Consider the following 20,064-nt stretch of genomic DNA (forward strand, 5'->3'; position numbering starts at 1 on the left):
TATGTTTTAGTTAGCATCACAATCTAGAGCTCTAAATCGTGTAAATGCCATGATATTAGTAAGGGTGGATGGTGAGTTCGACTTTCTTTTCCCCGAGCTTTCTTTGAAATTGATCTACTCTTATTTATTGCAGTTCCTTGTATCATTTAAAGTCAATTTTATTCTACTTTTTAAAGGAAAAATAAGTGCAACGAGCAATCAAGCTCACAAGGGGTTTTTCTTTCCATCCGGCTTGGAGCTTTTGTTTTCCACCCAGGCACGCCATGAATCTTGAGAAAGCTGGGTCAGCATAGAATGACATTCATTCAGGCCCCGTTTAGATCCAAAAAATTTTGGATTTTGGCTACCATAGCACTTTCGTTTGTATTTGGCAATTAGTGTTTAATTATGGACTAATTAGGTTCAAAAGTTTCGTCTCGCGATTTCTCACTCAACTGTGCAATTAGTTTTTTTTTCGTCTACATTTAGTACTCCATACATATGCCGCAAGATTCGATGTGAAACAAACGCAGTGAATTCAACTGGAATACATCTTCCATCATAAGCAGGTGTCAGATGAACCTAGCACCTGGCTAAAATAGACGCGACGCTTTACGGGCATTTCCACGAGCACCTGGCGAACGCCCCTTCTTCCCCCCAGACGAAGCTCGATTCGCCAGCTCCCCACAGCGCAGTCCCGCCACGCTATTTCCCTCCCTCTTCTGTGCCTTCCTCCTCGCCGTCGCCGTCGCCGGAGCCGGGGAAGGAGCTCAAGTCCAGCATGAACCCCTCGACCTCGCTGCCCTCCGAGTCGTCGTCGCCCTCCGCGCCCGCGCCGCCGACCGGCTCCGTGATCTCCCAGGCCTCGCGCGCGTCCGGCTCCTCTGCCTCGCCGTCGGAGCTGGAGTACCCGTCGGGCCTCACGATCGGGATGCGCCGCGCCATGCGCCTGTAGCTGTAGCCCCGCGCGCCACACAGGCGCGTCGGGAGAGGCGGCGGCGCCGACACCACGGCGCGTGGGGGGTGGAGTTGGGACTGCGGATGGTAGTGGCGCCCGGGATGCGCGGGCGGAAGCGTCACCGGCCCACGGGTGAGGCGACGGAACCACGCTGCCGCGTGGCCATTGAGCGTAGCCGTAGCGGCGGCGCGCCGGAGCATGTCTCGAGGCGGCTGTGACAAGGCTTGGGCAGTTTTGGGCCTTGGGCGGGCGGGGAATCACAAGACGTTTGCCCCGAATTGAGTAGGACTATATGTAGGCACAAAAAAAACGCGGCATGTCTTACTCAAAATGATGTACAAATCACAGCATCAAGCAACTTTGTTTAAAATAAATTCCACCGTCTTATGAAAATAATGTGGCGTGAACAATCTTGACCACCTTAACGGCTAATTTGGATGTAAGAGGAGATACACTAGGGATGAAAAACCCTCTATGGAGAATTAAATAATTATTCAAATTATTTTTCTAAGAATTTCTCACCGTGAAAAAGTCTAGGATTCTAGGAGGATTTAAGTTTTCAAAAGGGACCTAATTTATATATTTTTCACTCATATTTTATACTTAAAACTAGATATATGCCCGTGCGTTGCACGGGGTAATGAATTTTTATCCATGTGTACAACGATGCATGTGTCTTATGGTTGAGACGAACATATTAACAAATTTTTATCCATGTCTATGACGATGCACATGGTTTGTGTTTTAGACGAACATATTAAGAAATATACAAATTTGATTACATAAAGCAAATTTATGATCATTATGACATATATCGTGTAGATTTGGTTTATAGAAACCTAATAAAATTGGTTTCGTTTTTCAATTATTATTTGTTTTTTATTATTTTACATTTTCAAAAAATAATAAAAAACTAATAAATACTTTTGCATTTGACTCCTAAACTATTTCTAAATTCTCCAGGTTTCCCTTCTTCTATGTTGACGTGGTAGACTCATGGGCCATGTTGTTACGTGCGGGCATCAAGCGTATCACCACGCAACGGACTCGTCTGTTACTGCGGCGAGAAGGTCCATCTGTTCGTCCCACGGCACGTCGTTCCTTCTTTCCTGCTCTCGCAGGAGGGCGAGCGGGGCACAGACGCGCGACCACATGCACGAGGCGAGTGGGGCGCAAACGTGCAGGCACACGCGCACGGGCATGCGCTGACGGGCTAAAAGGTCCTTGTGTGGTTTTGGTAATTGAGTGACAACCTAGGTGGACTAATTGTGTTTATGTGAGATACACAGGTGATTAGTCCACAGGTACATATATGTGAGCAACATATGCCATAAAGGTGAAAATGGCTTGGAGATGTTGCAAAGCTCACACATGTGATGATGAAGGAGTTCATTGCACATGAGACATGACATTAAGTCATGTGATCAAGGTGGAGAAGATCAAGACAAGACTTGGCTTGATGGACCGGTTGCAAGCGTGAAGGACAAGTCGGAGGCTTTGGAGCGATGGACCGCGTGACGGTGAAGCTTGAGCAAGACTTGGCGCTGATGGACGAAGGCAACAGTGAAAAGCAAATGAAGTCAAGATCGATGAACCAATATGATCACGTGGTGATATGGAGTGGATCATATCATTATTGATCGTGTTGGTGCATGTGTTGCATCGACATTGGAGGAGATGGAATGGAATGCGCAAGATAAAGGTATAACCTAGGGCATTTTATTTCACCGGTCATAGGTGTGTAGAGAAGTTGATGACCGTACTATCAAGATGGGCAAACTTGTTTGCATATCGGTCATCTAGTGCCACTCGAGTGATCTAACTTTGCATCGTCGCTAGGATTGAGCAGCGTGGCAAGTTGAGTGGCTAATCCTATAAAAAATGATTGTGAAAATGCTAACACACTTGGTGGTGTTGGCACATTTATAAAGGAGATGAAGTTGGAGTTGATATGGATCAACTCGGCGATGGAATGGAGGTGAGAAGGGTTTGAAACTCCACCGGCGGAGTGTCCGTCCGTAGAGTGCGGACTGTCCGACGGTGCCACCGGCGCCCTATACAGAAAAGATAAGGTTTCACAGAGTGGACCGGACGCTGGGTTCCAGCGTCCGGTCAGTGATGGCAGACAGCGTGCAGGCATCGGTCATCGACCGGACGCTGGCGCTGGAAGTGACCGAACGCTGACTGTGTGCGTCCGGTCAGGGTAACGTATGGTGACGTAGGCAGAGCAGAAAGGCCAGAGAGTGACCGGACGCAGGTGCTGCGTCCGATCGCGATCGACCGGACGCGTCCGGTCATGTCTGGTACCTTACTTGAAACGACCGGGCGCTGGGGTTGCTGTGTCCGGTCAGTTCAAGCTGTTGCGTCCGGTCGACAGATGACCGTTGAGATCGGGCGAACAGTATTTGAAGCAGGGGACACGTGGCGTGCATCGCATGACCGGACGCTGAGGTCCAACGTCCGGTCGTCCCGACTTTTGCCCAGTGAAGGGGTAACGGCTCTATTTGTTCGTGAAGTTATAAATAAAAGCCATGGTCCACCTTGGGCCGAGGGTGAGCACACTAGAGCCTTGGTGGCTTGTGTAGTAGTGCTTGGGAGCCCTCCATCTCACATATACTTGATAGCGATCATTCGATTGTGTGAGTGAGCGATTCTAGTGCGATTGCATCATGAGGTTGCATCGAGTGGCACTAGGTGATCGAGTTGCAAGCCGGTGGTACTTGTTACTCTTGGAGGTTGCCACCTCCTAGACGGCTTGGTGGTGGTCTCCGTTGAAGCCCGCAAGAAGCTTGTGCGGTGCTCCGGAGAAGAGCTTTGTGAGGGGCATTGTGCTCGCCCCGCGGGAGCCACGAAGAGAAACTCTAGTTGAGCGTGTCATTGAGCTACCCTCACTTTCGGGGTAGGTTCTTGCGGTGCCCGACGTGCGGGCTTGGTGGGTGATGTCAATTAGCCGCCGAACCACCAAGTGAGCGATCGACACAACGGGGACGTAGCGTGTTGGCAAGCACGTGAACCTCGGGAGAAAAATCATCGTGTCAACCTTGTTCTTCCCGTTGGTTTGCATCCTCGTTACACAAGCTTGTAATTACTTTCATATACATTGTGCTTGTGTAGTTGCTATTATAATTAGTTAGCTTGTGTAGCTTACTAGTTACGTTCTTGCTTGTGTCGCATAGAAGTAGCTCCCTTGCGTGGCTAATTAGATTTGTGTAATCTTGTTAGTCACTTTGCTTAGTTTGTGTAGCTAAGTATTTGCGCTCTCTAATTTAGCATTGGTTGCCTTGTTATTGAGCATTGCTAGTGAGCTTAGTTGGCTTTGTGCTTTTGCTTACTAGCTATGTAGGAGCTCCCTTGTTGCTTAAAGTACTAGTGGCATAGGTTTGTGTGACCTTGCTCCTAGAATTGGTTAGGTGAGCTTTAGCTAGCCCGGCACCTTTGTTGCTTAATTAGTATCTTTGGAAGGTGTTAGAGAACATAGATAGAGGGGTGTAGTCTTGGCTAGACCGATAATTCTAATTCCGCACTTGTTTCGGTTAGCCGACGCGATTAATTTTAGAAATAACTATTCACCCCCCTCTAGTCCGCCATCTCGACCCTACACGAGCGAGCGGGGCGAGCGTTTGCAGGTGCTCGCCGCCGCGCGGCACAGGCTAGAGCTAGGGCGTGCATGCGGGGGCGAAGCGAAGCACACGGCGAGCACGTTGCAGAGTGCGGCGAGTTCCACGGCCGCCACCAGCACATACTGGCATCATGTCGCACGCGCCCATGGCGAGACGTGTGCTCCCGCGTACGCCGGGACTACGCACGGCAACAGGTCGCAGTTGCCCGCCATCACCGGCGCAAGCTGGAGCTAGGGCACGCGCGGGGGCGTGATTTTTTTTGCGGGGAGGTGGGGCTCGACGCGAACCCACATGGGCGGGGCGACGCGGGAGCGTGCGGGGTTCACGTACCGGACTCGCCATTAAGCTGGGGCGGAGCGAATAATACTTGGCATCCCGGCGACGCGAACTCTCGGACAGGGACCCACGCAGGCGAGGCGACGCAGACTCTCGGACAGGGACCCACGTGGGCGGTGTGACGCAGGAGCCACGGATTAAGCTGGGCGAAGCGAATTATCTTGGCGTCTGACAATGATATTAGGGTTTTTTAGTTGTAGAGATAGAGAATAAAAATTAGATTAGATTTTAAATTGTAGAACATATTTTATATGAGTAGTCTAGTAGTCTGTCACGTTTGTATTTTATTTTTATGGTTGAATTAGTCCTCGAGTCCGCACTTTTTTTTTCTATTTTTGATTTGATATTTTTTTCGGTTTCCTTTTTCCTTTTTTTTTCGGTCGAGCAAGGCGAAGGTAAGCGCTGACGATGACCTTAGCCATTTTTTAGGTGTAAATAGTATAATAGAATAGATAAACACGTGTTTTAAATAAACGCCTTGTGCCAATTGTGACTCCGGCCCTGTTTACGAGGCAACATGGACCGCTCTTTGCACACGTGTCATCGCTTGATCCTACAACCTACAAATGCGTTCGACTACAGCCAGCTGAGATACACTACTATACGCCCTTCAACATTTTTCTTGGTGCCAATTTGTATCCTTTATGCCGTATATCACGAGAAGTTTCTTCCGCGTACGGCTAGATACCAACAAACCTTTTGCGATTTTCAATTCAACTGTATTAAAAACAGAGAGAGCATCCGCTGTGCAGAAATATTGGAATTTGGATACATTTTTGCGGGAAAGAATTGATTGAGTTCGTATCCGACCGGAAGTCCATATCAGCAGCAGGCGAGAAACCTCCCAAAGAAACTACAAGTATACATATTTTTCGCTACACTTTCCATTACGCGACTGGCTACGACGGCGACGAAGACGAACCATGGCCAGCCTCGTGAGCAAAGTGTCGAGCGCCGTGGCCGCCTGCGCGCGCCGCCTCACGCGCCGGCTCCTCCGCCCGCGAGGGCTCCAGCGGGGCGGCAGCAGTGTCTGCCTCGGAAAGGCAGCTCGTGCTAGCTGACGGTGGCGGCAACGACGACGACGCTGGCGCCGGCGATCGTCGCGAGGAGGATGGCCAAGGACAAGGTGCCCTGTGGCGCCGGGCGATCCTGATGGGGCAGCGCTGCGAGCCACTCGACTTTCCCGGCGCCATCCACTACGACAGCTTCGGCCGGCGGGTCCAGTCGCCCCGCTGCGGCAGCCGCAGGAAGGCGGCGGGCGCGCTGTTCTGCCGCTCGTCGGACGCCGTCGACGACGCCGTCACTGCAGCCTCAGCCATGGAAGCATACTACGCCTACCTGGCTACTGATCATTGTGTTTCTAGGATACCATTGCCATGCATGTGTTTCCATGGCTGCATTGCGTTTCTTGACCGGCCGATTGTTGGCGTGTGCATGTGTTGCTTGTGTATTCCTTAACCTTTTTTCTGCAATGCTAGACACTTATCATGCTAATTCATTTTTTAGAAAGAAATAAAAAAAATGGCATGCTAAATCATATGTCAGATTTATAATTGATAGAGTAACTGCTTATGATCGGTGCAAGCGGTAGAGTCTTACCGCCCGTGACCGGAAGGTCCCGGGTTCGAGTCGCGGTCTCCTCGCAATGCACAGGCGAGGGTAAGACTTGCCACTAACACCCTTCCGTGGGTACGTTTTTTTTAGTAACTGCTTATAAGGCTCAAACTTTTTTTTTAGAGTAACTGCTTATAAGGCTCAAAAAAGTTTGACAAGCCAAACTAGAGAACCAGTTCAAAAAAAAAACGTTTTGAGAAATCGAACAGGAGAGAACCAGTTCGTCCGGGTACGAAAGGCTATTTCTTCACTCAAGAAGGGACGAATTAATGCAAGCCTTAACATTCAGAGTTTTATTCAACAATAAAAGGACACCGTAAATGCTCCAACAGGACAATGTCATGTTTTTTTTTTTCAGAAAGTGTTGCGCGAACGTACAAATTCGGCACTGATAACATACTGGCTGATGGCCAAAAATTCAGAACATGTTTCTGATGCCAGTTCTGCAATTTCTTGACTGATGCAGTCTGAACTCAGTGTTCTAGCAAGGCAACATTTTTGTACAAGATCTAGTGACATTCTAATCGCATTGATGCATGCTATTAAATCATAGGTCAGATTTATAATTGATAGAGTAACTGCTTATGACCGGTGCAAGCGGTAGAGTCTTACTGTCTGTGACTGGAAGGTCCCGGATTCGAGTCGCGGTCTCCTCGCATTGCACAGGCGAGGGTAAAGCTTACCACTAACACCCTTCCCCAGATCCCGCACAGAATGGGAGCTCTCTGCACTGGGTACGTCTTTTTTTTTTTGAGTAACTGCTTATAAGGCTCAAACTTTTTTTTAGAGCAACTGCTTATAAGGCTCAAAAAAGTTTGACAAGCCAAACCAGAGAACCAGTTCAAAAAAAAAACGTTTTGAGAAATCGAACAGGAGAGAACCAGTTCGTCCGGGTACGAAAGGCTATTTCTTCACTCAAGAAGGGACGAATTAATGCAAGCCTTAACATTCAGAGTTTTATTCAACAATAAAAGGACACCGTAAATGCTCCAACAGGACAATGTCATGTTTTTTTTCAGAAATTGTTGCGCGAACGTACAAATTCGGCACTGATAACGTACTGGCTGATGGCAAAAAATTCAGAACATGTTTCTGATGCCAGTTCTGCAATTTCTGATGCAGTCTGAACTCAGTGTTCTAGCAAGGCAACATTTTTGTCACGCCCCGTTCGGCTGGCTGAATTTTGGCTGAAACTGGCTGAAAAACACTGTTCTGGCTGAATTGTTGTGAGAGAAAAACACTGTTCCGGCTGAAAAAAGAAGCCGAACAAGCCAAATATGGGGTAAGCCGAACGGGGCTAATCGCATTGATGCATGCTATCAACAATTCGTCCTGCATTTAACCGCTTCCGTCGAGCTGCCCATGGGAGAGGAGGTGTGCCAGATATTGCTGAAACAAAAACACAGAGAAAGCGTACATCAAACTTGCATATCAGGCAGCAAGAATATATATCGAAAACAGACATGAAATTGGGTGTTTCCTTCTGACAAAATATGAACTTCTGAGCGGTAAGCATGTGTAGCTAGCAGTGAATGATAGACAGCGTGTAATGTCCTTACAGCATGGTAGGCATATGGTGGTTTCCCTTGCCGGTCAAAATGCTTCGCCATGATGGAGAACTCTATTGGGCCCCATTCATCTATTTCAAAACAATTGCCTAATGCAGCCTTGTAAAGCTGCAAACCACCAAATGAAGTTGGCACAGCAAATAAACAAATAGCAATTTTTTTTAGGGGAACAAATAGCAATTTTAAATATGCATATCACTGACAATAACAAAAGCTCCTCCACATGCATTTATATAAAAGAAATGTATATTCAGTTTCCACACCTTTGCAGTGTCGGTTAGTAGCTCAGTACCAGCTGGGTAGGAGGCATAATACTGGTCAGCCCTTGAGATCCCAGCCCTTGTCCTGCAAAAAGCTCAAGCGAAGAGTATTGGCAGGTGAGAACATGAACAACTGAACAAGTAATGAAGTTATGGACCTGTAATAAAAGAGATAATTTTGGTTCAGTGGCGACGTACGTATTGCTTGTGTAAGCATAAGTAATGAGGGCAGTGAAGCAGTAGAATCCAGCATATGACACCATTCGCCGAAACTTCTGGATCTTCAAAACCTCCTTACACCGATAGAGGATATCCATCTCACTACAGCTGAATGCTCGTTTTAGGGGGAAAGGAACATCAGTTAGACACAAGCTTAGCGCTACAGAATAGACAGGTGACAAGAAACCACATGCAGTATAATAGTATATGAAATCATTCCAAGAAATCAGAAGATCTGTATCTTAAACTATTGCACTGAATCCCAAGGTCACCCCGAACTCCCAATGACATGAAATCAAACTGATCAAAATGCAAAACATTTGCACCCCAGAAAGCTTGGCCAGTAAAAATTTGAGCATAGTTTCTTGAAAAGGTCACAGAATACGAAACAGGCATGCGAAGAAAGCAAAGGAACACATACCCGAGAGAATGGATACTAATAGGGTGCGCAAATGGTGACGATTTTACAAGTTTCATTTTCCTACATGTCACATTCGATTTCAATAAGAATTTTTCTACAAAACCAATGACAGCATGCACATTCAACTGATGACAAGCTCCAGCGAAGCTCTTTCAAACTAAATCAACCTGCAGAACCTCTACAAGGATGGTATTCCATTTTTTTTTTAAAAAAAAACAATGTATATTCTCTTAACACCAACAACAAAGATTTTTATCAAATAACCAATGTACTAAATGATGCATCCCACATCAAATGCAAATTGTGCTGTCTTAGCCATATTCAGTATACTCACCAGACTAAGCGCAGTGTCATTTTGATTGAACACATCGGGTGATCCAGATCGAATATCCGGCAGAGAAAGAAGCACAGAATGCATCGGAACAAATGGTAAAAAACCGCAAGCACACTTGTCTGGGGAATTTCAACAAACACCTCCCATGCATGCCTACTGATCGCCCCTGCAGTTAGCAATTCTTCTTTCCTCTAAGAACTCTAGAACTGCAACCATGTGCCAGTGTAAGGCTATACAACTCGACGAGGATTCCAAACCGCAGAAGGATTTAATTTTAAGCAACGCTTTGGCTTTGTGCATCTAGCTCAGAAGTCAAAAACTCGAGCGCAGGACAAGGAAATAAGGAAAAGGAGGATGGGCATGCATGAAAACAGCATAAACCTCCACCTCGTCTCCTCACGAGGACAGGCTCAGGTTCCAAAGGTTCTGCCGCCGGCCGTCGGTTTTGCGCAGTGGCAGACCCAGGATTTGAAACAAGGATAGTCCTAGTCAAAAATTTTATATGCAATATTGTAAAGTCTAAAAAAAAGTTCGGTATACATAACTACAAATCCACAATCCCTAAGCCCAATTTAGTGAATTTACAGTCCAATCTCCATTTAAGCCCAAAATTTTTATAAATTTGTGGATGAATGGTATCTATTTTCAGTGGGTGAATTGATTAGAAAAGTCCTCATCTCACATTAATTTTTTGTTGTCAGACATGCCCTGCAACATACGTTCTATCCGTATATCTGTATGTAAAGAGATCAGTAATGTTAATGATCTTCTTGGACACTAAAAAAACGGATAAAGACCAACATGTTAATAGCTTGAGTTTCTAATTAGAGAAATAATGACCAACATGTTCAGAAGTCAGAAGCACAAGCACTCACCAAGGAGCAGGGGCCAGGTCAGGGCAGCGCACGGCGCACGGCTGACTGGGTGGCCGCCAGCTGAACCGGCCAGCTGCTTGTCGCACCCGGCTCCGGCGGACTGGCGGAGCGCGGCCACGCCCCCACGCAGGGCCGTGGGGCGGCGAGGGTGCCGGCGTGCTGCTCGGCGAGACCGCGATGGCGCGACCACGGCACCAAGAGGGGCGGCGGTGGTGCGGCGGGCGGGCGGATAACGGCGGGGAGGGGCCGCGCCGCCGCGGGGAATCGACCGATGGCGGCGGTCTCCAGTCGCACGCGGAGTCGCGAGCTCGCGCTGAAGGGGACGGGGGCAGACCGGCAGAGCAGGATGCCGTGAATGGGCTGAATGCTGGGCGTCTCACCATCTGGGCCAAAATTCTATTGGGCTGCATAGTACTAAACTTTGTTAGGCCAAATTTCCATGTAGTCCTGGACCTACCTGCACTACCCGCTGGTGGGACCGCCACTGGTTTCGCGAACGCCGACGAGTTCACCACGCAATAAATGGCACTGGGCTATCGGTCCCTTTTTTTCATGAGAACCGGCTATCGGTCCAGTTAGTATGCTAAGTTCTGTTGGGCTGTGAAATGGGCTCGGTGCAGGCCTGTTTTATAGGTGGATTGAGGAGTTAAGTGACGTGGAGCCGTGGAGGGAAAAAGTCTTATTTTTATCCTAATGAAACTATATTTTTCTCTTCCCTCAGAAACAACATGCCAACTAAACAAAATTACTGATTTTTTTTTGAAAGGTGGCAAAATATTTTGCCGTATTTGTATTAGACGGGAAAAAAAGAAAAAAAAGAAACAAAACATAATTACAAGAGAAAAATTACTGATGTGGCATGCTAGTTTTAAATGAGGTAAAAAGCCCCACTAAGGATGTCCACAGTAGTCTGGCAAAACATGGATGCGTGATGGAATAAAAAATAGTACTACCAAGGTGTACATGATCCGAAGGAAAAAGATACCCGAGAGATGTCATCAAAGCTGTGTGACTATTGACTCGTCGCTAGCGACTTCGTTTTTTATATTCTCTCTCTTCTCCGTCATATAAAAAATTATTTCAGCTAGCCATTGGATAGCTTGTTGGAGACACTCTCAGATTACGAAGGATTCATGTTTCATGGAACTTAAATAAGCTACCGATGTAACTTGACACCATAGAAAAGAGTCTATCAAAGTCAAAACTCTCACCGAGACTAGCCTTTGAGCGTTGACATAACCAGATAGCACTAGCAATATTTGAGATAGTACTTAAAAAAATAATAACAAATTGAGATGCTATCTGAAGGCACTTATACGGGTATATAGGCTCCGTTCGTTTGGAGGAATTTTGGAGAAATCTGGATGAATCTGGAGAAATTTGCGAGAGAAAAACACTGTTCCGTAAAAAAAAAGCAGATCAAGCTGGACTTAAGGGCACGCGAACAGGGCCGTAGTATACTCATTTTGAGTACCAATTTAATGGATATGAGATCCCTTCCCAGTATAAATATGTTGCAGCTAGCATTGTGTTTGCTGGCTCGTGTTTTTGGCAGGCCTTTTTTTTTAGATATCTTTTTTTATCTTTTATGCAGGCCTTTTATCTTTTGTGCAGGCCTTTATCAGGATCTATCTGCTAGTCTATCTAGAACATTATGAAATATGAACTTATTAAATATACTGGTCATTTATATAATGTCAAGATTTGAGATTCTCACTTTGCTGGGTTATATATCGAAAAATAAGATAACAACGATATACAAATTTCCAATCGCCTGTGCCGATCGATCATCTCTGCCTGGTCTGCTGCAGCCTCACCCTGCAGCAGCCTACGGCGGGGCGAGTTCCCACACCACCACCGTCCACCGCACGCGCCGCCGTCCATGCCGAGTCTCCTCAGCAAGGTGTCCAGCGCCGCGGCCGCCTGCGCACGCCGCGTCTCGCGCGCGACGCGCCGCCTCCTCCAACGCGCACGGCGGCCGCGCCGGGACTTCAGCCAGCTCGTGCCGACCGACGATCACCAGGAGGAGGAGGCCAACGACGCCGACGAGGAGGGCGGCGGGGAAGAAGAAGGCGGACTGTGGCGCCGGACCGTTCTGATGGGGGAGCGGTGCAAGCCGCTCGACTTCCCAGGCGCCATCCACTACGACAGCTCCGGCCGGCTGCTCCCGGCGGCGCCCTCTCCCCGCAGCACCGGCAAGCAGGCGGCGGGAGCGCTGCTGTGCCGCTCGGCGTGCGACGTCGACGAGGCCGCGACGGCGCGCAGCAAGGCTAGGCTGGCTAAGGCTAAGCACGTGTAGCCGCCGCTCCCGATCGGCGCGCGCAACGGCTGCCATCTCTCCGTGCTCGTTCGACTCCCAAATGGAGTTGTGATGGTTGCTTGCGTTTTCTGAACTTAACGATTGATGTTTTGTTTGGATTTGCACTACATCGCTCAGTAAAAACTAAAATGTACAAGGAAATCACCTGAATTTACCCAATGAATGAATTTAGAGCGAGTTTGCGGTCTCTCGTTGTTTGTTGGAAAAATAATTTGGTGTGGGATAAATTAATATACCACTAATCATATTTGTTCTGCAGCTTGACAACGAATGTTTTGCTTCTTTTCCATCAAAAAAATAGTTTTGTTTCTTATAACTAGTAAATTGGAAAAAGGAAACTAGTTCACCAAAAACACATATTTACATCAGCAATCTCAACATAAGAGATTATATCTACAAATCCACCATTCCACCTCGTGATCAAGTATGCACGTGTAGTTTCTTGCCTGCCTGCACATTTTGGTTGGGCCCCTTAAGCCAAACCCAGGCATGGCAAATCCAACGTTTGGGATTAATATGTCTGGATCAAATAGCCGTGGTCAAACATTCCATCTGAACTCGTCCCCAGGCAAACTCGCAGGCATGAACGCCAAGAAACAGCGCCTTCCTAATCTACACGTTGGCTGCTCATCAATTTGTTAGCACTCCGAAGTTCGAACACTCTGAGCATCTTGCTGCAGTTCAAAGATCGTACTCCCAGCCGCCAGCTACGTTAAAGATTCAGGATACAACTCAGAAATCACACCAGTGTGTACCATTCCTTTATAGGAGTAGTAGAACAGCTCACGAACTAATGTAACATGCACCGACTACCAAAGATATATGCAAATACTACTGGATTAGTGATTACCAAAGGCAGATAGGGAAAAATCAATGATTCAACTGAAGAAAAATTGATTGAACTGGGAGTACCATGGCCTTCTTTTTCCAAAGCAATCAGCACACGGACTGGTGCACTGGTCCAAAATACAGAATCCATCTGTGTTCTCAATTCTGACATCATTTGACGAGCCACCCAAGCCCAACATGTCAGCAACACAGCCCTTCGGTACAAGGTCCCCGGAAACTTCATTTTACTGATGCGCCGGTATTGCAGTATTACAATGCTGTAACCAGCACAGCCTCTCAAGTTCCAACTAAAACACATCAAGAAATTAAACTGCTTCCATCAAGCTGCCCATGGGAGAGGAGGTCTGCTATATATTGCTATTAAAAGGTGGATGCAGATATAAGGCAAAACGACGTTAGGATAATAAACAGGGACATAAGTAAATTTTCCTGATAAAATACAAACCTAGTATAGGACACACCAAATGAAAGACAATAGGGAAACAACTTAGGGCCAGTTTGGATGCCAAATTTTTTGGCAAAACACTACTGTAGCGTTTTCGTTGTTATTTGGCAATTAGTGTCCAATCATAGTCTAATTAGGCTTAAAAGATTCGTCTCGTGGATTTCGTCTAAACTGTGTAATTAGTTTTATTTTTTATTTATATTTAATGCTTCATGCATGCGTCTAAAGATTCGATGTGACGGGGAATCTTGAAAAATTTAGCATTTTGGGGTGCAACTAAACAGGGCCTTACAGCATGGTAGACATATGGTGGTTTGCCTTGCCGGTCAAAACGCTTTGTCATGATGGAGAATTCTACTGGGCCCAGTCATCTATTCGTTGCCTAAGGCTGCCTTGTAAAGCTGTGAACCAGAAGATGAAGTAAAAATTAGAGGCTTTTACATGTATGCCATTAAGAAAGTTTGTAATTATACAGAAGCCATTAAAAAAAAGTGACCGCATACAGGTGCCACTGCTCTAAACTTCTTTATCTTACAGGCCATTCCGTCCTTGTTCTGTTTGTTTTTCGCCGTTTGGTGTGGGACGGCCAGTGAAATTGTCCATATTGCCCTTGGGCGCACAAAAACATTCCCTCTCCTTCCTCCATCCACAAAAGCATTTCTCCCCCTCCGACTGCTACTGCCGCTGCCTCCTCCCCCCTTTCTGCCTGCCTTTGCTCTCCCCCCTTTCCGCGCGCCCTTCTCCTCCATCTAGGGTTTCCCACCCCGCAGCCGCCGTCGCCGCCCGATCCGAGGCAGATGCCGCCCGCAGCAGCCATGGCGCTGCCGTCCCAGGCCCCGTCTAACTCAGGTACGCACGCGCGCCAGCCAGATCCGGTCAGCTCCAGCGCCCCGCTGCCTTCTCTCTCTATCTCTGTTCGTGTTCGCCGTCTCCTCCAAGCGGAGCCTCGTGCTGATGGTGCCTTGCTCTGTTCCAGCAGGGGATCCGTTGTACCCGGAGCTCTGGCGCGCCTGCGCCGGTCCGCTCGTCACCGTCCCCCACGTCGGCGACCTCGTCTTCTACTTCCCCAGGGACACATCGAGCAGGTACACCTCCTCATCTTCCCGCTCTTGCTCTGCTCCCGCTGGAGCTTTAGCTCGCTCCCCTGCTCCGGGCACTGATTTTGGGTGCTGGGGGCTCTCAGGTGGAGGCGTCCATGAACCAGGTCGTCGGGAACCAGATGCGCCTCTACGATCTGCCCTCCAAGTTGCTCTGCCGCGTGCTCAACGTCGAGCTCAAGGTTCCCTCCTCTTCCCGCCGTTTTTTACCCTCCCCTGGATTTTCGCTGCCAATTCTGCGTCTAGCGCGGGCACTTCCCTTGCGGCGAGCAATTCCAGGCCCGGTGCTTACACGTTTTTCGGGGTTTTCCAGGCGGAGACGGACACCGACGAGGTCTACGCGCAGATCATGCTCATGCCAGAGCCCGAGGTAGCCTCCCAATTCGGATGGCACGTGTATCGGGAAAATTTCCCTCAGTACTCGGAGATTCTCACTTGCTCTCGCTCTGTTTGTTCGTTCATGCAGCAAACCGATGTGGCGGCTGGGAAGGCGAGTTCTGCGTCCGCTGCGTCGCCGAGGCCAGCGGTCAGGTCCTTCTGCAAGATGCTCACCGCCTCCGACACCAGCACACACGGCGTCTTCTCCGTGCTGCGCCGTCACGCTGACGAGTGCCTCCCTCCACTGGTGTGTGTTCTTCACCCCTTGTGGATTTGGACTATGCTATTAATAGAACTAGAGATGCGCGAGCTTCTACGTAAGATTTTTCTCGTGAGGCCTCTTTTCTCGTCGGGTTAGCTGATCTTCTTTGTTCCGTTGGCAGGATATGACGCAGTCGCCAAGGGTAACATGGACAATTTCACTGGCCGGTCCCATACCAAACAGCGAAAAACAAACAGAACAAGGACGGAATGACCTGTAAGGCAAAGAAGTTTAGAGCAGTGGCACCTGTGTGCGGTCATCTTTTTTAATGGCTTCTGTGTAATTGCAAACTTTCTTAATGGCATACATGTAAAAGCCTCTAAAAATTACCGCCCCAGCAGCAATTGACTGTTATTTGTTACAGGAGAGGAATCTCCCTGACAGATAAATACTTTACATACTGTTGGGACGAGTATGCATACCCATACCTTTGCAGTGTCAGTCAGTGTAACTCAGTACCAGCAGGGTAGGAATACCGGTCAGCTCTTGAAATCCCAGCCCCTGTCCTACAATAAGCTCAAAGAGACAATACTGTCAGGAAAGAACAAGGAGTGTGAAGATTTAGAAGTGACATACGTGTTGCTTGTGTAGGCATAGGTAACAAGAGCACTGAAGCAGTAGAATCCAGCATAGGATGCGATACGTCTGAAACTTCTGGATCTTTAGGATCTCCTTACACTGATGAAAGATTTCCATCTCACAGCAGCTTGATGCTGGTGTTTGGAGGAAAAAGAATGAAGAAATGCCAGTTGACTGACAAAAATCAACATAATTGTCAGCTAACAAACATACGCCGTCTGCAGCAGCCAGAAAATGATTCAGCTTATTAAAGAGTTCATTATCTGCTCTTCTGAAGACCACCAATCTGTCAGGACCCGCTCTAAGCGCCGCGGCACTGTTGGGCGTCCGGCAACAGGGATGGCAAGTGGCTGAGTCGGCGTATATTCAGTTAGTTGTGGTGGTTAGACTCTTGCCTTCTTAATGGGCTTTAGCGTTAGGCGTTGGGCCATTACGGCGGTTGTAGCGTGCGTATCCAGCTGTGTCCGGGCGGGTATATAAGCCCGTGTAATCGATTGGCAAAGGGGGAATAGAACCTGAACTCTGAACATCTGCCTTCCAATTGCTTGCTTCTGAATCCTTCCGTTCGTCTGACCCCAATCCCCTGTTCTTGCTGCAACCCAACCTAAATTCCGATTCCGTCTAGTTATCCGCTGTAATCCTCGCCGGGTTGTAACAATTGGTATCAAAGCCGCCGTAATCGATTCACCTTGATCGCGTTTTGTAATTCCCGTCGGCAGGTTATGTTGTTCGTCATCTCGGTGATTGAGCAGCACGTATCCTTAAGTCTGAGCCGAGGTCGAACAGGTCGGTGATCGAGCACGCGGTTGCAACGCTGTGGACGCTGATCTTCCGCAAGTCTGGCGCCGAAGCGTGGTACGAACAAGTTCCAGCAAGAGATGGCGAAATCGCTTGAAGAACTAGCGACCCAGTTCGAGGTGATGATGAAGCAGTTCGTGGGATTTCAGAATATGAAGCAGAACTCTCTGGATTCGCTCAACGCCATGGGTGCATGGTGAGTTTCCGCGGACAAGGCGTTCACTGATTTGTGTGAGCGGGCTGACGGTGCGACTACATCCTTGGTCGACGTCTCGAAGCGGGTTGATCTCGCCGCGTCGTGCATGGATTCCTTGGAGGCGCGGTTGGCGATGGCTCCCGCGGCCGCTCCGATTCAGCATGGTACACGCGTCGTGGACCTCAACCTAGCTCTAGGTTTGTCCACAAGCTCTCCAGCTAAGGACGGGGAGCAGCCCATGGGGCCCAGCGAACACTACGGTGGTGTCCTAGGACCTCGGCCGCAGGACATCAACAAGGGTACGTTCCCATGTCTGAATCATCCCCCTGTCGTTTCACATGATGATGTTATTCCTGCCAGTTGTCGTTCGCCACCATTTCCTAAAATGGAATTTCCAAAGTTTGATGGTGATTCTCCTCGGTTTTGGCATGACCAATGCGAGGTTTTCTTCAAGGTTTATGCGGTGCACCCATCTCTGAAGACCAGATTTGCAACGCTCAACTTCAAAGGGGTGGCAGCAACGTGGTTGCAGACGGTGCAGAGAAAGGGGTGGATTACTGAATGGAGTCATCTATGTGAATTGGTGATGGAGAAATTCGATAAGAATCAATATCAAATTTTGCTGAAGAAGTTTGAGTCTCTCAAGCAGAAGGATTCGGTTGTGGAATATCAGACTGTCTTTGAACTTTGAAGAAATTGCCTAGGGATTGTTGTTGTATAATAGTGGGTATGATGATACTTATTTCGTGACCCGATTTCTTGCTGGCTTGAAGGAGGAAATTCGATCTATGATAGCTTTGCACCGACCAAGGGATGTTGATACTGCTAGTGCATTAGCACTCATTCAGAAAGAAGAACTCGCTCAGTGCAAACCTCATGCAGCAGCAATAGAGTTCGGCAAGGGTGCTTGGAAACCTAGGGTAGAGAAGACCAAGACTGGTGAAGTTGACAAAGGCAAGCACCTGAACCCAAGACCAGAGGCTGAGGACAAGGTGTCTGCTTTGAAGGAGTTTAGCAAGAAAATGGGATGTGTTTCAAGTGTGGCAACAAATGGGCCCCAGGTCATAAGTACCCTCAGTAGGTAGCTCTACATGTTATAGAGGAGATTCTTGATGCACTGGAGATAGAAGGTGACCCACCAGAGGATGAGCTAGTGGAGGCGGTGGAAGAAACTATGTTAGCAGTGGGGCATTCAGATGCTGCTACTGTTAGACACAAGACACTGAAATTATGTGGAACTATTGGCAAACTAGATGTGTTGATTCTTGTGGATTCTGGCAGTGTGGGCACATTCATCAACTCTCAGTTGGCAGAAAGGTTGCAGGTGCCTCTCAGTGAGTGTCCTCCTACTCATTATATGGCTGTTGATGGAAGCCCAATGATATGCTCTCATCAGGTAAAAAAATTGCAATGGAATGTTCAGGGTTATTCCTTCATTTCCACTATGGGGGTGCTTCCACTGAAATGTTTTGACATGATCCTTGGGGAGGATTGGCTTGAGTCTTGTAGCCCTATGTGGATCCACTGGGCAAACAAGATCATGAAATTCACTTATCGGGGAAGAAGGATAACTCTGCAAGGTCAATAGCAAGGTGTCAATCACTGTTCACCTATTTATGTGGCAAGTTTGTATGGGTTGGTCCACCAACAGAATGTCACCTGTTGTGTTCAGATGAAGACTATTGAGGATAATCAGAACTCAGGACAAAGGGAAAATGAGTTGCATACTGTAACTGATGATGTAGATGTTCCCCAGGATCTGAAGGATATGCTGGTTGTATACTCTGAACTGTTTCAGGCTCCATCTGTTTTGCCTCCTAGAAGGTAGTATGATCATCAGATTCAGCTATTGCCTAGAGCCACACCAGTGAACATTAGACCCTATAAGTATTCTCCAACTCAAAAGGATGAGATAGCGAAGCAATTGGCTAACATGTTGCAACAGGGCATTATCAAGACCAGTGTGAGTCCATATGCTTCACCTATATTGCTAGTGAGGAAGAAGTATGGGAGCTGGCGATTTTGTGTTGACTATAGACACTTGAATGCCCAAACTGTCAAGAATAAACATCATATGCCTCTTGTTGATGAGCTCATTGATGAATTAGCAGGGGCTCAGTGGTTTTTCAAATTGGATTTGAGAGCTAGATATCACCAGATTTACATCAAACCTTAAGATACACATAAAACTGCTTTCAAGACACACAGTGGTCTATATGAATTCTTGGTTATGCCCATTGGGCTCACTAATGCCCCTGCCACCTTCCAAAGTATCATGAACATCATATTTGCCTCAATACTCAGAAAAAGAGTTTTGGTGTTCATGGATGATATTTTAATCTGTTCAAAAACTTGGGAGGAACACATGCAGCTTTTACAGCAAGTCTTTGATATATTGAAGCAACATCAGTTTTACATCAAGTTGTCCAAGTGCACTTTTGCTCAAGAAGTAGAGTACTTGGGGAACTGCATTTTAGGGAAAGGCATATCCACCGAAAAATCAAAAGTTCTTGCTGTTGAACAATGGCCACAACCTATGAATGTTAAGGAGCTTAGGGGATTTTTGGGGTTGACAGGCTACTACAGAAAGTTCATTAAGCATTATGGCCTCATCAGTAAACCACTCACAGAATTGTTGAAGAAGGGCATTCCATATGTCTGGATATCAGTAACTCAGGCAGCTTTTGAGCAACTCAAGTTGGCCTTGATTAACGCACCAGTGCTTGCTATCTGACTTTAGCAAACAGTTTGTGCTAGAAACAGATGCTAGTGATGTGGGTTTTGGGGCTGTGCTAATTCAAGATAATCATCCAGTAGCCTATTTGAGTAAACCAGTAAGTAAGCAGAACCAAGCATTGTCAACCTATGAAAAAATGCTTAGCTATCATTCTGGTAGTAGAAAAATGGAGGCAGTATCTACAGCATGCTGAATTTGTTATCAGAACTGATCACAAGA

The 20,064-nt window shown here is 47.5% G+C and overlaps 4 protein-coding genes and 2 pseudogenes across 6 annotated transcripts; 3 read left to right on the forward strand and 3 right to left on the reverse strand.

Annotated features, from left to right (window-relative positions):
• Positions 1 to 435: 435 nt before the first annotated feature.
• On the reverse strand, positions 436 to 1,181 carry LOC136452455 (uncharacterized). Its single transcript, XM_066453071.1, has one exon. The coding sequence runs from the start codon at positions 1,135 to 1,137 to the stop codon at positions 685 to 687; it is 453 nt and encodes a 150-aa protein (XP_066309168.1). The 5' UTR covers positions 1,138 to 1,181; the 3' UTR covers positions 436 to 684.
• Positions 1,182 to 5,816: 4,635 nt separating this feature from the next.
• LOC136454828 (uncharacterized) lies at positions 5,817 to 6,351 on the forward strand (annotated as a pseudogene).
• A 1,086-nt stretch (positions 6,352 to 7,437) lies between these two features.
• On the reverse strand, positions 7,438 to 10,706 carry LOC136452456 (uncharacterized). Of its 3 annotated transcripts, XM_066453073.1 has the most exons (6): positions 10,185 to 10,321; positions 9,310 to 9,794; positions 8,534 to 8,662; positions 8,339 to 8,420; positions 8,067 to 8,183; positions 7,438 to 7,896 (listed from the first exon to the last, which is right to left on the reverse strand). In XM_066453073.1, exons 2-6 carry the CDS (start codon positions 9,342 to 9,344, stop codon positions 7,846 to 7,848), a joined length of 414 nt encoding a protein of 137 aa, XP_066309170.1. In that variant the 5' UTR covers positions 9,345 to 9,794; positions 10,185 to 10,321; the 3' UTR covers positions 7,438 to 7,845. The 3 variants fall into 3 exon arrangements, with proteins under 3 accessions (XP_066309170.1, XP_066309169.1, XP_066309171.1); XM_066453072.1 differs by lacking the exon at positions 9,310 to 9,794 and having other exon boundaries at positions 10,185 to 10,706; XM_066453074.1 differs by lacking the exon at positions 9,310 to 9,794 and having other exon boundaries at positions 8,534 to 8,669; positions 10,185 to 10,540.
• A 1,331-nt stretch (positions 10,707 to 12,037) lies between these two features.
• On the forward strand, positions 12,038 to 12,483 carry LOC136452457 (uncharacterized). Its single transcript, XM_066453075.1, has one exon. The coding sequence runs from the start codon at positions 12,067 to 12,069 to the stop codon at positions 12,481 to 12,483; it is 417 nt and encodes a 138-aa protein (XP_066309172.1). The 5' UTR covers positions 12,038 to 12,066.
• A 1,167-nt stretch (positions 12,484 to 13,650) lies between these two features.
• LOC136454829 (uncharacterized) lies at positions 13,651 to 16,231 on the reverse strand (annotated as a pseudogene).
• On the forward strand, positions 14,739 to 15,755 carry LOC136451189 (auxin response factor 4-like). Its single transcript, XM_066451935.1, has 4 exons — positions 14,739 to 15,077; positions 15,209 to 15,265; positions 15,362 to 15,520; positions 15,657 to 15,755. The coding sequence occupies exons 1-4, from the start codon at positions 14,994 to 14,996 to the stop codon at positions 15,753 to 15,755; spliced, it is 399 nt and encodes a 132-aa protein (XP_066308032.1). The 5' UTR covers positions 14,739 to 14,993.
• Positions 16,232 to 20,064: the final 3,833 nt, after the last annotated feature.

This window comes from Miscanthus floridulus, chromosome 5 (assembly GCF_019320115.1).
Source record: "Miscanthus floridulus cultivar M001 chromosome 5, ASM1932011v1, whole genome shotgun sequence".
Lineage (NCBI taxonomy): Eukaryota > Viridiplantae > Streptophyta > Magnoliopsida > Poales > Poaceae > Miscanthus > Miscanthus floridulus.